The 17,395-nt window shown below is 36.8% G+C and overlaps 2 protein-coding genes across 7 annotated transcripts in view; one reads left to right on the plus strand and one right to left on the minus strand.

Moving 5' to 3' along the window:
• Positions 1-3,623: 3,623 nt before the first annotated feature.
• Positions 3,624-12,761, plus strand: LOC139976934 (uronyl 2-sulfotransferase-like). 3 transcript variants are annotated; one of them, XM_071985822.1, is made up of 8 exons: positions 3,624-3,943; positions 8,447-8,502; positions 9,119-9,226; positions 9,494-9,594; positions 10,129-10,252; positions 10,721-10,809; positions 11,419-11,585; positions 11,919-12,761. In XM_071985822.1, exons 1-8 carry the CDS (start codon positions 3,766-3,768, stop codon positions 12,077-12,079), a joined length of 984 nt encoding a protein of 327 aa, XP_071841923.1. In that variant the 5' UTR covers positions 3,624-3,765; the 3' UTR covers positions 12,080-12,761. The 3 variants fall into 3 exon arrangements, with proteins under 3 accessions (XP_071841923.1, XP_071841924.1, XP_071841925.1); XM_071985823.1 differs by having other exon boundaries at positions 11,922-12,761; XM_071985824.1 differs by lacking the exon at positions 8,447-8,502 and having other exon boundaries at positions 3,888-3,943.
• Positions 12,762-12,897: 136 nt separating this feature from the next.
• LOC139976929 (monocarboxylate transporter 12-like) overlaps positions 12,898-17,395 on the minus strand; it is a 38,329-nt gene continuing 33,831 nt past the window's right edge. For all 4 annotated transcript variants that reach the window (XM_071985813.1, XM_071985815.1, XM_071985812.1 and 1 more), the window contains exon 5: positions 12,898-17,348. In XM_071985813.1, the coding sequence (XP_071841914.1) occupies positions 17,233-17,348 (116 nt within the window). In that variant the 3' untranslated portion in view covers positions 12,898-17,232. The remainder of the gene's footprint in view (positions 17,349-17,395) is intronic.

Raw genomic sequence — 17,395 nt, forward strand, 5'->3', positions numbered from 1 at the left:
TCCAAGCTTAGATCGGTGGCGTGAGAATCTTTACGCCAAGCCGTGGTTGGAACTTCCAGAAGGTGGCGCGAAGTAGTAGTAGACTATAGGGCGCCTAGGCTTACCATCCTATGAACAGCAACCACGCTAGGCTACGCTGATAAACAATAATCACCTGCGACGCGGACAGGAGGTGATCGTTAGGCCAAGAGCTCGCGGAGCAGTAAATTACACGAGCGGGCAATGTCCGAACAAATATAGATATTAAGGGTTGAAGTTCCGGAGGTAAAGATATGCGTGTAGAGCTGTAATTAAGTATATTAATAAAGGTCAGCTGGTACTCGTAATAGTAATAATCCACATGTCGCGGAGGTCCCAAGCTAAGATGACGCATGTATTCCTCTGGTGAGTCCCTTAGAGTATTTTCCAAACGAGGAAACCCGTCACAGAAAGTTTACACTTCCGGAGATGAGGGTGGAAGGAAATAAAACTTGCTACAAATTCACCCAAATGAGTCACACCCTCACAGAAAAAAAATTGTTCCAAAATACTCACCGAGTACCAACTCCTTTCGAGTGAATGATTGAATTATCAATTGTGAATTGAATTATTTCGATGGATTTCGTTGAATCATATCGGATTTCGGAAAGCGTTCTCGGTCATTTCTTTAGCTTTATTGCCGTAGAATGATCACGTGAGGGCATATGGAGCGCGATACGTATTGGTGGCAAAAAAACGCGCCTAATTCGGGAATCAGTGTTGCCAGTTCGCTTTGTCATAACGATAGTGCAGTGTGGAAATGAGATATATACATTGAAGTAGGTCAGCCGAAAGAGTGAAACCCAGGGGCGTACCGTACGGGGGGGGGGGGTGCGGGGGGTGTTCGTGAGTTCCTCGGTAAAATCAAATATACTGATGACCTTCTTTCTTTTCTTTTTCTTTTCTTGTCAGTTTTTTCGGCTAACAATCTTACCAATTTAACATATTTTTCGCAGACTAACCTCATTTTTTCGAGCGAGATTGCTAACAATCAATTTTGGTCGGTAAATTTGGGTCCGTACACCCCCCCCCCCCCCACTCGACGCAGTCACAGAAAGCCCCTGGTGAAACCGTCTTGCTCCCGAATGAGCCCGAAGCGGGCCATACATGAGGGCCAACCTGATCAAAAACCGAGTCTGTCCCAATTGGGCCACTACGTTAATGAATTAACTGTTGTCAAGGATTGGTGGCCTAAGGAAGAACCTAAGCTTTCCAAAGCAAAAAAACAAGTATGTGTTGAACATATCAATAATGTTTTGAAGTATGTTAACCAGAAGGGCCAAACTGTATTGTGCCCGAATGGGCACTGAGTGGGCTGGCCCTGGCCCAACCAGGCCCAATTCAACCGAGTGAAACCCAATTGGGCCCCAACTGGGCATGCTGGCTGGGTTCTTACATCCGAAAGTGACGGCCTATCGTGTGGAATGTTGTGCAAGCATGCCATCATAAGTGTAGGCTATATCTAAAACCAGAACAGAACTGAAACAGTGAAATGTTCATGGTACAAGAAAGAAGATATATATTGTTATATATTGTTATATTTATATAAAAAACTGAAGGAACAAGAGTGAATAAGGTAAGCAGTCGCGTTTTGTACTTCTTTATGATATATCGATCTCGCGGTACATCTTTAGTATCAGTCCAATTAAGAAAGTATAAGTTCTCATGCAGTCCCACCCAACATGACGACCCCCCCCCATCCCCAAATCCCCACCCATTCTCACCCCACTCCGTTCTTTACACAGACTACAAGGTGACTGAAAGTACCCTCTTTCACCATTACAAGTTATATTACCATGATAACATAATGTTTGAGCTCGATTTTTTTTCTGATCTGGGACTTCAGAGCATGGGCGGCGATCCGTACTTCCGAGTGGGGGGATATGACCTTGTTGACTATCTAAGCGTAGCGCCACCATGAGTTGGCGCGAAGCGTACAAGAAAATTTTGGGATTTACAAACCCTCTAGATGGCCGGTAACGGCACTTCCCAAGGTTTCCAAGTGGCATATACCCAACTTAAAATAGGGATATCATGTCCGAAATATCTCATAATCAGGATCCAAAATACTTTTTTTTTAATTTCGGGTGTTATTTTGGGAAAATTGCCCCCGTCAATCTTGTTTCAGGCGCTACGTTTGAATGTTCGAGAGCTCTTTTATATTATTCGATGAAGAAAATGGCCTCATGCAGGCTATTATAGGCCTATACACATGCAATACACAATAACACATAGTTACATTCCTAGGTACCGATTGCTATGGCATCCAGGTGAAACGTGTATTAAGCATTACCCTGGTAACATGAGATTCTCAGCTGTTCGAGGGAACATGTACGTGTGTAGGCCTACTATAGGACCTATATGAATACTATGAGGGTGCATATATGTACTATATCAGTATCGTGATAAAGATAAAGACTTTTTATTTGAAAAGATCGCACTGCGTTTATGGTAGGCGAGAAATGAAGCTAAAAAAGAGCCGTACATTCACAATGATGCATAAATGTAGGCATATAAATATACTAAACCCTGGCATTTAGTGGGGGGATATGGTGTATTACATCCCCTCCACCCATTTTCATGGGGGGGATATATCCCCCCCCCCTTCCCCCCAGGATCGCCGCCCATGCTTCAGAGCACATTATATATTTCTTTTTGGATATGAATATTTGTTAAACCATCTGGCCATTCACTCTTATTCTATACCGTATACTCAACTGTTCTCCGTTTCATTTATGCAGTTTGTAAATCTAATTATTAAGATGTTAATTTTACTATTCCTTGAACTTTTCACGTACATCAAACGTCTTCCAGCCCCTGTGTTCCAAACGCGCTAGAATAACTGATATTTCAAGTGCGTCTTAAAGTGCGCACACCTTATACAGTCGAATATTGTGTATTCTTCGGTTGAAATTAATGATACTGAGAATGGATGATGTTTCTTGATAAGAAAAGTGATATTCTTAAGTTGTTTGCTTCACTTCCTTAAGGTAATTTTTTCCGTCCAGTGGTATAGGCCTATATTGACTTTCATTTGCCTGTGTTCTTCAGGGAGTTTGCTTTGTTCAAGCCTATTAGGTGTGTTTTTTACAGATTTATTCCTCGGACCTTTCTGCGTGTTTTTTCTCTTCTCAATGTAATGATGAGCCTTTCTACCTTGCATTGATGTTAAGTATTGAAGAACACCATTAATTAATTAGGGCCAAATGAATGAAACAAAACGCTTATATGTGTAAAAAAACTTCCAATATACCGCCTACCACAAATCAACGAGAATATTAAGATAGTTAAAATAAATAAAGATTTATATAAAAACAGATCATAAAAACATATTATGTTGACACTTAGGCTTATATAGGTCTAACATAAAAGTTAAATTACTTTTCTTTACCAGGTTAGCATTCACGATTTCAGGGTATTCATATATATAGGTGTCAATAAATCATACAGAAATATCAAGGGCAAATAAACAGTGCGGTACACAATTCTATGTGTGACCTGGGTAGAGAATAATAGTTTCTTTTCTTAATCAATGAACGGTAGCAAATAACAATTGTACTTATTCGTTACGATAACCACACGTTCCAGCTACATATATTATCCAGAGAAGCAGTCTGTTCGTTTTCTCCGGGTTTTAGTTACCTTATCCTTTTGCACAGACGTCACTTCTCAATCGATTTTGTTAAAATTAAATATGCAATAGTCTTTTGGCATTATTCGCTAGTTTTCGTTTCCTAAAATGGGAAGATGAAGGCTTTATCACCTCGATACTTCCAGGCAATTCTTCCCATTTCGCTGGTAATTTTATACGTTTCATGGCGATTCTTGGATGTAACCATTGCTCCGAAAAGTACAACTGTTACAGTAAATAGACCAGAGGAAACACCAAATGGTTACCAAGAAACCACCAGGGAAGAAAATAAAGGTGAGAGGCAATGTCAGTGAGTACAGTGTACATGGTATACGTATGGAGGTAATGCTAGTGCATAATGTTTACACAATGGCAGGTCCACTGATACTGATAGTGTGTTCATGGTATACGTATGTAGGCGATGTTAGTGTGCAGTGTTTATAAGTCTACTGATAGTGTGTATACGGTATATGTACATAGGCAATGCTAGTGTGTAGTGTTAACAGATCTACTGACAGTGTGTACATGGTTTAGGCAATGCTAGTGTGTAGTGTTTACAGGTCTACTGACAGTGTGCACATCGTATAGGCAATGCTAGTGTGTAGTGTTTACAGATCTACTGACAGTGTGTACATGGTATATGCATAGCTAGTGTATAGTTTGTACAGGTCTACTCAAGGGCGGCGGAACCGGGGGGCACAGGGGGCACGTGCCCCCCCCCCCACTTTTCCTCAGGTTAAAAATGTGCCCTTTTTCTACATAAAAATTGAGATGTCTCAAGTTAGCAAGAGGCCAGGGAACCAGAATGAACACTCGGGAAGGGCCGTTTCCAGCCATCTGAGGGGTTTGTAAAACCAAAAATTTTCTTGTACGCTCCGCGTCAACTGATGGTGGCGCTCCGCTCAGATAGTCGTGCATACAACTTTGCAAATCCTGGCTACGCCCCCGACTTTTAATGAATTTCTGTGGGTCAAACTCAAAGCTAATTCGAATGGAAAAAACTTGTTAAGATATTGACAAGAAATAAACTCTAATTCGGAAGATTCCTACATTAGCAACTAGCATGATTTCACCTCATTTTGTCTCAAAAGAAAACTTGTTCCTTGTTTCCCAATTTGCACATTGGATATTGCAGTGCTAGTATGCATATTTTCCTAGTTGTGTACATGGTATATGCATTACTAGTGTATAGTTTGTACAGGTCTACTGATAGTTGTGTACATGGTATATGCATTACTAGTGTATAGTTTGTACAGGTCTACTGATAGTGTGTTAATGATGCATGGTATACATACTGTATATGGGCAATGCCAGTATACATTGTCTAGAGGTCTACTGATAATGTGTACATGCTATACGTGTAAAGGCAATGCTTGTGTATCATATGTTCATAAGTCTTCTGATAGTGTGCACACGGTACACCTATAAAAGCAATGATAGTGTTTAGTGTTTATATGTCTAATGATAGTGTTAATGGTATTCGTACATTGGTAATGTTAGCTTTAAGGTGTGTACGCATATAGTGCTACTATTAGTATATACATGGTATAAGTAGAAGCTACTGCACTCTCCTATGGCAGGACAGTGTATGTATATGTCTACAGGTACCATACCACATAGAGTAGTGTACATCCGGCAGATGAAGGTCCCTGAATTGACCTATGGGAGTGATGTTTAGGCCAGTGTTTTGTTTTCAGTTATAATCATTATCGTGGTTTTCTATGCATGTATGCTGAAATAATTTACCAATGGTGGTACAAAAAAAAATCGAAAAACAAATATATATTTATATATATATATGTGTGTCATGATAGTCGAAGTCATCAGCTATCATATACGTAGTTTTCAGTACGCTGCCCCATATTTGTGGAATCAACTTCCCATGAATATCCGCTATAAGCTCCATCTGTTCTTAATTTTAAAACGATGCTCAAGACTCACCTGTTTGGTTATGTTTTTTGATCACTCATCTTGTTTTTTCTCGTCGTATTTCTCGTTGATCAGGTTTGTGTTTTGTTGGCGAACAGAGGCATCTGAGATTATGCGCATTATAAATGTACTTATTATCAAGGGCGTAGGAACCGGGGGGTTGGGGGCGCCAGCCCCCCCAGTGAAAAATGTGGAGGGCGGAAGTATCATTCCGCCCCCCCCCCCCCGCTTCGCAAGTCAGAAAACCCCTTTTTCATTTCCAAATGAGAAAAAAAAATCTCATTTGGAGCACCAAATTGCATCTAAGGCCAGGTTAAAATACAAAATTAAGTTTACAAAATGGAGTCGGTGTTGAAGTGTGCTATATTGCACCAAATTGCATCTGAGGCTACCTGGAAATGCAACAAATTTCACCCCCTCCCCTTAAACCCCCCCACCAGGCCGGCCATCAGTCTTCAGCCCCCCACTCAAAAGTACATTCCTACGCCATGCTTATTATTATATAGTGGACAGGACATATCAGTTTGAAATCTATAATCTATCCTCTAGCCACGTTGGAAAGTGACGAAATTAGTGTGTAATTCAACTGAGAAATTATGTGTGGTACGACACATGGTAAAAAAAAGTCCATGATGAAACCTGGGATATTTTGTATATCTTTTCGTTGTTCAATACTGCCACCACTCGATCATAACATTGAAGAATCATGTTGCAATTGCATGTTGCAAAAGCATGTTGCAATCTTCCATGGCGGATAAAAAATGTCTGTGTTTTTTTCGAAAACATTGCTTTCTTACAATTACACTTTTACAGTATAAGTGGATAGTTATCAACAAAGTTGAAAAGAGCAAATAAACCCTTGACAAGAACGGAATTAGAACCAGTAACAGGTAACCGGATTGGAATCAGTCATCTATTCTCACTGAATGGAACCGCTAACTTCAGGATTATAATGAGTCATGTATTCTCACTGAATAGAACATCTAACTCCAAGATTAAAATGAGTCATACATTCTAACTGAATAGAACATCTTACTTCAGGATTAAAAGGAGTCATCATTTCTCACTGAATTGAACCACTAACTTCAGGATTGTAATGAGTCACTTTTTCTCACTGAAGTAGTTTAATAAACATATCGAAATTGTCACATACTACTTTCTAGTGTAATAGTAATTGATAAACTATTCTAGACAATACGTTATACCAACCATGTTTGATTTCAGCAATGAGATTGGGATACGTATCAACACATATTAGTTTCCTAGAATTCTATAAATGTTAATATGACCTTAACGGGTAACTTTACGAAGAAGTTTAGTATTGATACGTCATAAAACTAGAACATTTTTATCGATAGTACTGTTTCTACAGCTGTTTCGGTCTTCAAGATATATAGCATATGCTTAATCTCTGGGAATGCTTATTCATTTATTTATTTTATCTTTAGGACTTGAGGGCTCCTGGGTGAATGCCTTTATGTTAATGTTAATCCATTATCGCAATTGTAATAAATAGCCTAAGTTATAACAGATTCCTGTACGTTCATGTGAGCTTTTCAACAGGGGCTCCCAACTTACAACAAGCAAAGTTTGTTATCGACACATTTGTAACGTATTACGAACAATATCATTTTATTTGCGACGAGTCAAAAACCTGATTATTTCCCATCTAGGTTTGTGTTGCATCTGTGGAACTGACATAATGTTCTGCGTTTGGACTAAATAGTCCAGTCACTTTTATTGACGAGCCTCATTGATTAGTTAAAATTGGTAAGGGAAAATAACCTTTACAGTACTTTTAGTCTACAATTTCAACATCAATCTTGCACATTAAAGTCAACCCTCATTTCCTTCAAAGTCATCATGATATCGGCAACATTGATGATGCGAAGCTTTTCCAAATGTGGCTAAGAATGACTTAAATATTAGCTAGACAGCGGTGTAATGAATCATTGTTTGGCAAACAATATGATGTTTCCCTACATTTAATATTTCACGCTTATCTCGTCCTTTGTTTCCCTTTTATATCATATTTTGACGTTACTCCGTAAACACAAATATGATTAGCAGTCAGTATCGATAAAAGGCGCCAGGGATACTTGTTTTATGCGGGTTACATTGCGACAGTCTGTGGATTTCTGCTGGTAGAAAGAAACCCATATCTATGCACACGTTCAAGTTCCTGTCTACAGTCTTGCCTCAAATCAGAGCGCGCGTGTTTAAAGTTTGACTTATACAGGCGCGTAGCCAAGGGGGGGGGGCGAAAGAGGCGACCCCCCCCCTCTTGAGCATATTCTTTTTGTACGTTTATGTGATATCGCTAGTAATTTCGAATAGAAAATGCTTAGATTAAACTTGCAAGGCCTGGGAAGTGCCATTTTCTTATAAGTCTATAGACTATCGGTATCTTGCATATGTTTTCAAAGATTGAGGGACTAATCGATTTTCAGTTACATATTTTAGAATGATATTTTGCCAATGTTTCCCTAATATTGCTAAATATTATCTTTTTCTTTCGTATTTACTTATGCTTATATCCTCTAAAAAAAAACCTTTGTAGAGAAAAACACGACACTTTGAGTTAAGGGTCATTTAACGGTGCCAAGTCTCCAAGTTATCAATAATCCTACAGGAATTGGAAACATATAGATATCAATTAAAAAACATAGAATAACAGAATATTACACCAGGTCTGTAAATATCAAGCCAATTCGTCCCAATGTGTTTGTCTTTATTTCATATAAGCTAGCAACACGTGTTAATAGCAAGAGTGTTGCTAGGCAATATGTTGTATGTGTTTTGCTTGGTATTTATAGTTGTGCGCCCTCTATTTCCTTATTTCCATCTCTTTTGCATAATATTTACCAGCCTTGGACAAACCTTTCACAGCACAAAGGGCCCTCGGTAAACCTAAAGGCGGGAAGGTGAGGTTCTTCATTCTTGCAATCAGAATTGTATATACATTATACACTAATTCAAACTGTTTATTGTTAATTGTCTGTTTGGGGGAAGGGTGGGGGGGGGATCTGCTGGGGGTATTACATCATTATAGGTCATTTATAGGTGCAACGTAGATATTTTGTCAAAACAGATTTATTAAAAGATATTGCATGATATATTTGGCCTATGATAATCACGTCGTTAGTCCTAGTGTGGTTGGAAATAGAAAATATGACAATCTGAACAGACGACTGACAATGAATGAATTAAATGAACGTTATGGTATAGGCGATTTATTAAATGCCGTGTATACAAAAACGGTGAAAATTAGGAACTTCTAAAATAATATTAATCATTAATTAAATAACTTTTTAATTAAAAGATATAAATGCTTACTCGGGGGGGGGGGGCGAATTATGGTTGATATTGTCGGCTAATGCCCTGTTACCTACCTCACCTTGTTTATTTTTCATTGTTGACATTGGTTTGAGGCTGACTGAATGCAAATTTTGTGCAATTTATGTCTATTAATTATCGATAAATGTTTCCCAATTGACAAAAGTGTAATAAACTTCTTTTTTGTCCTTTTTCATGTTTCAGAAATATTTACTGATTTACAATAACGTTCCAAAGTGTGGGAGTCGATCTCTTGCCCATACCATTAAAGATATGTTCCAATATCGCAGAATTAATGATGTCAACGTTTCAGTTAGTATTCTGTTATGATATTCGACAACTTTCTGTGTTTTTTTATTCTAGCTCGTGAATGTACTTTAAGCACTTTCACCGAAACACGGCTCATAAGCAAACAACTACGTTCATAATTATATTTTCATTGCTAAGGTTACCTTCTTTAAACCAGAAATAATTCTTCCTGCCTTGCAGAAATGTCAGTGACACGTTTCGTTCGTAAATATATATATATATTTTTAATTGCAGAGCATAATATGCTATTAATTCGTTTTTTTTCTTCAGAAAATGGATAAGCGTAACATTAGTGTGTTAAAGAAGGCGTTTACAACTGTTGAAGCACCGGCTTATATTTCCGGTCACATGCCCTTCATAGCCCTTCAACGGTAAGCAATGACACCTACAATATCCAATTGTTTGTTATGATATTTTGTGATAGTGCGTATTGCACTTGGGTTTAAGTGAATACAAAGAATTCAGGGAGCATGGTTGTTATATACCACCTTCTCTACTATGAACGATTAAAATGGGGAAAAAAAGAATAAATTCTTGTCATCGATATAAAATGGCTACTTGAGAGCCAATCATCTGCAATTCAGGTCAAACTTGGAGCATACGGAACCACGTGACCCCCCCCCCCAGCAAATTCCTTCTAGCCCTGACCAGAATCATTTCAACGTACCGACCAAAGGCTTACGACCCCGTCACAGAGAACTCATCCAGAGCGACATCCGAAAGTGACGCCTGCCACCCACTATCCAAACCCCCCTCACAAACACTACCCCTCCCCTCCCAGACAATACCCCTCCTCTTCGCCTCCTCTTACATCTATTCTCATGTGTATCGTGTAAATCTTTCAATTGCAAGAAGTATTAAAAGTAAAGTATTTACTGAATGTATTTTCTTCCGTCGCTCAACAGTTCGGATGTTGCTTACATTAACCTGGTACGGGACCCAATCGATCGATTCTTGTCCTTGTACTATTTTGCGATCAACGGAGACAAAAATGGCGTCAAACCTGTAGGAACTGAAATAAATGTTCAGGTATAGTCACCATATCAACATAACAAGTTCCTTTAGGCTCGTTCAAAGAGATGTGATTTATTTTTTGAGGCTATTGTATACGCGTTTTTCAGCAATGCTATTGAATATTACTATTTACATATATCATATAAAGACGAGACTAAAAATGTCAGGAAATGCCTTTTGAAACGACGTTAGTCTCAATACCGCTATTAGCGTGAATAAAAGTAAGATCAGGGGTTTGAATCAACGTCAAGAATCGTATCAGACCTCAGAGCCTGATGAGTCCCAAAAGAAAGGACGAAACCGGTCGTGAAGGGGATTTTTCTGGTGTGTTGTTCTCTATTTATTCACTATATATCTGTCATACCACTTGCTACACATTCATTTCTTATTTACGGTGTATATTCTATATATTTCTTATTTCTGTGTATATATGTATATATATATATATATATAACGTGGGCCTCTTTCTCGATTTTGTTACAGAATAAAACCATTGATGAATACGTGATGAGTGGCGGTAAAGTAGACACACATATATATTATTACTTCATAGAAGATACCAAAGAAAACAGGTATTTTTCTTTAACATAATTTACGCCCTTAATCTGTTTATCATCCGTGACCGTTATCTCCTTTTTGAACATGCACATACGTCATTCCATTTATATCTTCCTAAGCATGCTGGTAGATACCCCGTTAACGAACCAGTCATTATGGACATGTCGCTGTTTATATACATATGAAGTAGTATAGGTAGGCTACATAACCTATCCACTTAAAGAGGCTACGCATAACCATGGTAGGATGACAGAATCATAAACACGTTTCAGTGTAACTTCTTCATAATTTTTCATGTATAAGAATGAACCTTTGTAACACAGGTAAAGGTTCCGCATAGTATTAATCTCACGTACCATTTCCCTGCCCACATGTGGCTGTCGTTGATTCATTTTATCGTAGGCGTATAAACTTCAATCAGCCGTTTGTTAAAGTGACTGTTGACATCCGTTGCATGGACAGCACCAAATTCACATTTTACCATACCATGTTTTAGAACTTGATGTTGCAACATTTCGTATAATGACAATGGAAGCTTTATATAACAAATTACTAGTCAGCTTTTCAACATCCAAATCTTTCTTTCTTTTTCTTCCCCACTCTTCTTACGGCATCCGTTCAAGGAATTTAAAAATAGAGGACGCCATACAACAAAGTAAACAGAATATTGAGAAATATTACACACTCGTCGGTATCACCGAGGAGATGCTTAATACCATGAAATTACTAGAAAAATTGTTTCCGGAATTACTGCCAAGGATACATAAAAAGTACATTAACAAAAATAAAGGTAAGCTGGTTGATTTTTTTAATAATTACCCAGTTTATATAGTTAGGTGCAAGTTGCTTAATTTACTTGTTTAGATTTACTGAATGCAATAGACATAATCTTTTGTCCTGTCTCACAACGCTAACATGTGTTTGTGTGCACTTTACATTTCACACACAATCATGGCATGCAGAATATTTTACCACTCCCATTCAAAAGAGGAAATAAACATGTTGTCACAGACAAGCCAGTGAATTCAAGCTTATATAGATAACTATCTATAGTTAACTATCAATAATTCATCTTGTTTTCATGTAAGTTCATATATATTTGGTTTTATCTTGTTTGCCCTAGCAGAAAGAAAAGAGGGTTATACGACTCTGCACAAAGTACCCCCATCTAAACACACCGTGTCAATCTTAAAGGAGAAATTGAAACGCGAGTATGATTTGTATTATTTCATCAAAGGACGATTTACAGAACTGAAGAGGAAGTTCAGAATAAATCACAAGTGAAGTGCAATCAATTTTGAAGACTTTGATGAGCGATAGCCTCGAATGAATCAACCATCTGCGAGGACTTTTCAGGCCGTTGGGCTGTAGACACGCAGAGATATACGTTCAACTAATAATATTCTAGCATATTCTAACATATGCTGCATAATACACAAGAATAGCTCTGATTTATCAGGAATGTTATAGTCTTATATGGATACCGATATCCAATCATTCTATAATATATATTGGGCTTAACATACATATATAACGTAAGTTGGATACAAGCTCGCAGAGTTACAAAACACATGACAAATGCAAGGATGGTTATATAAACTTTGACCTGTTATCTCATAGTGAGAACAGGGGTGGGGTGAAGGGGGTCATCAATATAGGTCCATTGGCTGACACGACTGAGGCGAGGGGCGTGGAGAAGTTTGTTTGTGTGGTAGGCCTATTTGTTTTCTGGGGGGGGGGGGTAGGGGGTGCTGCCTGAGTGTGTAATGCCGTTTTGTCTAATTAATGTTTTGTCTGACAATTAAAATGATCACAACAATTACTTTATTGAAACTGTTCTTTTTTTAATTTAAATGATGAATATGACGGCATATTTGATTTCTTTTGATTTTGTTTCCTGTTTACTTCAAGAGAGCGACCAATTTTTAGAGGATCATTTCAACTGATATGAATTATAAAATTATTTTTGTTTTGGTGTTTCCTTTTAATTCGCTTTAACGAGGAGATCCACCAAAAGAATTAAAGAAAATGGATACGTGGTCACGTGACAGGGGATTAGAAAAAACAAAAACAAATGAATAAAAAGAGTTTCATCCAAATTTGTAGTTGCAACTTCAAACGTATTTATTATTTTGCAAATTCCAGTCTCACATTACAGCCGGTTTTGAAGATGAAAAAAGTCTCTCACGAGACAAGCGTTCAGTAAATATATAGATACGGTAGCCGATATCAGCCATCGACCTAATTAGTCAGGGAGGTGTCATACAAAAAGTGTGATTAAACTTTACAGCTTCGCCATGGACGTATTAATTTCAAGGTCGGTAAATGTTGCCCATATTTCTGTGACCAAACGTTCCATCTTTCCGTAATTGATTATAAAAATTAAGAATACACTTTTTCGTTCCACGTGTTATGCCCCCACCCCCTCCCCCCCCCTCTATTTTTTCAATGGCCCATTATGACCGTTGTTCTTTCCCACTCTGACTATATCTGACTCCTTCCCAGTTCCCTCGTCCAGCCTGATAGTATGGTCGCTATATAGTTGATCTATTTATATACAGAATTATTCGGTAAATGCGTCCGTATACCACAACGTTATGAAAGATCATACCCTCTGATGATGTCATGCATACCTTCAGCCCTTCAAACCAATCACATCAACCAGTAATAGAAAAACACGTTACCTTATTCCCCCACGCCTGCAGACACACCTCATTAACAATAATCACATCACGGTTAAACTAAAATAAATACTTTTTCCCCAAGTGGACACCTTTGGGATGCACTCAATTTTGTATCTCAGTTATTGTTATTTGTTTACTTCCTAAATAATCGATATGTACCTTTCTTCGGGTGCTATAGTAGAACCTTCTTGATTGAATAAAACGGGCGTTTGGCGCTCGATACAAGCAAAAAAATGCATTCGTTTGAATGTCAATGTTAAGGCTACAATTTTCAAGGTCTGTAAACAACATGTTAAAACAAAACAAAAAATATATATAAAATTGTGATCGTAAGAAAATGGTGTAAAAGAATGGGATATTGCTCCATATTAAAGACACATCCTTTCATTTATTATTACACCTTGAGGACTTAATCACGAACACTGAAACTAAAATCATTTATAAATGGAGTACTTGAAACGAGCCTTATCACATTGTAGTCTCATTGCGAGGTTTCAATTTATAAATAAAAACTTCGGTTTGCTTAAAACTAGCTTAATTAAAATGATTAATCAAACTGTAATTGATTTTCGTTGAATGAAAGAAATATGCGAGAGGCAATCACAGCAAGAAGTTCAATGGGAAATGAAATTCATTATCGAAAGATAAATATAATGTGTAACCTTTTAGCACGTGATCGCCAAAAGAAACGATCATAATACCGTATATTAGTACAATCTTGTTTTGGTCATTTAATATTTAACTTTACAATACATTTATTCTTTTGAATGACATTTCGGTCTATAATTACCATTAAATACGAGACATTTTCTTTGAATGTAGTTTTTGTTTTAAACTGCTTAATGTGAAAACGAAAAATGCCAATTTCTGATTAAATTCTTGAAGAATATGACATTTTGTATATAGATAATTATCTCTATTTCATTCTTGATGTGAGTTTTCATAAAACCGAAAAACAGAATTTGAAGTTTGTGGTAAACCGATATTATTCGATTAATCAGCAATTCTGAGTTGGATTTTGAAGGAAAACTTACCAAGCACATACGTTTGATAGTATGTCATTTGCATAAGATAAAATAACATGAATATTCAAGTTGACGTCATGGTGAATATATATTTAATCGTTTGGTAGAGTTACTTTACCAGAAAAATTTGGTCTATTTCTTTTAGCATTTTTTCGAATTAACAACTTAAAATTTGTCATCAGCAAATTTCGCTGAATGAGTAACTTGTAAATATTTAACTTTATTTTTTTTATATTCAAATTATTAAGACATCACTGTTAATGCATGTAATAAACTCACTTATTCCAATGCGGGATTCTCTCGCGGAAGAGATTGCCTATCACCATCTTCTCAGTAATAACATCAGGCTTACAACAATATTTACACATTTGCATTGAAGGTAGACAGTCCGACAGTAACAATGTTTTACTTGTGCACCCTGCACTGCAGTATACACGCACAATAACATAAATAACGTGTTGAACATTGTACTAATGACTTAAGTAAGATATGCAGCGACATGGATCATTATGTATGCTTTAATGGCATCACTGTTGTTGACGTGTCAAACACTTCTTTGAAAAGAAAAACCTACATTCACATAATTGCACGTACAAACGAACACTTAAAAAGAAAGTAGTCTTCAGTTAACGTTGATATAGACCGTGGATATAGGTACTGTGCAGCTTTCACGTAACAATATTAACACTAGTAATGTTTATTTGTTTCGTGTTCTATGAAAATATAAATAAATATAATAGAGACAGCAATAAATAAATAAATAAAGGCATTTAAATAAACAACTTTGAAAATAAACACAAATTTAAAGAAAATCAGTCTTGAGTTAATTCGATGTACCCGTTACAGTGAGAAACGAATTTCAGTAAATATTGTAGGAAACCGGTAGACTCTCCAAGACTCAATGACGTAACGGAAAGAAGAATTTGTCCGAGCTTAGGGTAATTTTGGACATGATCATGATCCGATATGGAAGTTCTGGTAACAGGGAAATTATGTTCATTCGACGGGGGTAAGACGTATCCATGGGGTACCAGAGAAGGTATTAATATTTGATGAAAACTGATCTTGCTTGGTAGCAAGCTATATCAGGTTATGCTTTGATAGAATAGGGTTGGCGCTTTGATGCAAATTTTTTTAAATTGTGATCATGATTTCGAGTTAATTTTAGACACATTTTACAATTTTTTAAAAACCCTTCACACGTGACACACACAAAATCAACAGTAATAATTGTTAACACAACTTTGTGCTGGAACCTAAATTATAGACCTAATTAATAGTCCAAAATGCACCATTTGACGTCTTAAACGTATTTTCAATTCTTTCAAGGGTTAAGAACTACCCGGACTCCATCCTCTTCTGCATAAACGACTGGATCCATCTCTGGTCCTTCCATAAACTTCCATGCCTCTCCCTAAATCAATTGGCGAAATTAAGGATTTACTTTCCCTAACTAAAGGTCTAGGTTATTTACTTTCAACCAATCGAGTAAAATGTGATATAATTCTGAAAAGGCTAATGAATTCGAGAATTGAAAAAGTTCCCCACCCTCCCCCCTTCTTCTTAAAACCATGTTTATGAACGTTCTAGAAGACGACGTATGACCGCAGTTCCGCTTTCTTTTGGACTTTGTCCAACCGGTTCAAATTCTGGTTTTATGTAAAGTATAATTTAGGGCATCAAAAATAAAGCTGAAATGTTTTAAACCCTTACAAATATACCTCGTACATTAAACAACGATAAACGTTTGTATTTAACCATGCATACCAGTATAAAATACCCATTAGTACACACCTTCGGCAATATATTTAATTTAATCTTTACAGTACAATAAATAAATCTGACATTATAGCCTTGTTAAATAGGTGGGTAGTCTGCATGTATAAGTTATTAAGCTCGAAAAACACAACAACAAAAAACAGCTGGTCAAACCATCGTATGTAACAAAGAATAGAAACACAAGAGGTTTGTTTAATCTAATTAAAATGACATAATTTTGTTTCTTTTTCCACGACTGCTCAATACAATCAACCTTATCATTTGTGAGTTTGCAGACGCTTTATGCGTCATAGAATTTATTCGATTGACTTACTAAAATTTAAAGAAATGGTTAACTTTAAGTTCATCTCATTTTCGCAAACGACTGTTATCTTGAGGTAAAAAAATAATCTGATTAAAAGTCAGGAAATTCTTGACAGAACAAGTAATCACAGAAATTGGTTTTGAAGGTAAAATCCCTTATATGAAGCTTTCTTCCTGCAATGCGGTTATCTTTTGTTATCTTTTCGAAAAAAAAAACTTTTTAGAATCATGATAGTTGGATTGTAAAATATTTTGTTTTTAACAATTACAGACATAAATAAACCTATCATATTTTTTGCAGTAAAGGAAACTTTCAGTAAACAAAGCTTAGAGGCTCTTGCTACAGGAACCCAACTGTTTACTAGTTTGTTCACTTCGTAGTACATTATTACGATCAGGTGACTCAAACAACATTTATCCGAAAGATTCATAAAGTGGCTCATGTTTCCTTACGAAACAAGAGGCACTGTGAATCTTTGAATCTGAAAGCGTTTACATTAAATTCAACTACACGAACTTTTTAAAGCATCCATTTGTATGCTTAGATGTACTCTTAATTATGTACTCATCCCACTCAAACTTATATGTTTAAATAAAAAGACTTCTTATTTAACTGCACTGCAGTATTGTCAAGGTTATTCAATCGTTATCTCCGCATATCTAGGCAACAATCTAAGCATAAAAGAAGAACAGCAATGACTTGGACAGCTCCCAGAAGAATGAAAGATATATTGTAATTGCCAAAGACATCGAACAGCCATCCTGTAGATGGAAAGAAAATAAAAACCATTATTTTGTTAGTATATGTG

This window comes from Apostichopus japonicus, chromosome 12 (assembly GCF_037975245.1).
Source record: "Apostichopus japonicus isolate 1M-3 chromosome 12, ASM3797524v1, whole genome shotgun sequence".
NCBI lineage: Eukaryota > Metazoa > Echinodermata > Holothuroidea > Aspidochirotida > Stichopodidae > Apostichopus > Apostichopus japonicus.

What these genes read in the sequence shown, in the direction of transcription:
- LOC139976934 (XM_071985822.1), top strand. Translation starts at nt 3,766, where the DNA reads ATGAAGGCTTTATCACCTCGATACTTCCAGGCAATTCTTCCCATTTCG. An exon ending in CACCAGGGAAGAAAATAAAG is followed by an intron (nt 3,944 to 8,446) that starts GTGAGAGGCAAT and finishes AATATTTACCAG; the next exon opens with CCTTGGACAAACCTTTCACA. An exon ending in TTAATGATGTCAACGTTTCA is followed by an intron (nt 9,227 to 9,493) that starts GTTAGTATTCTG and finishes TTTTTTCTTCAG; the next exon opens with AAAATGGATAAGCGTAACAT.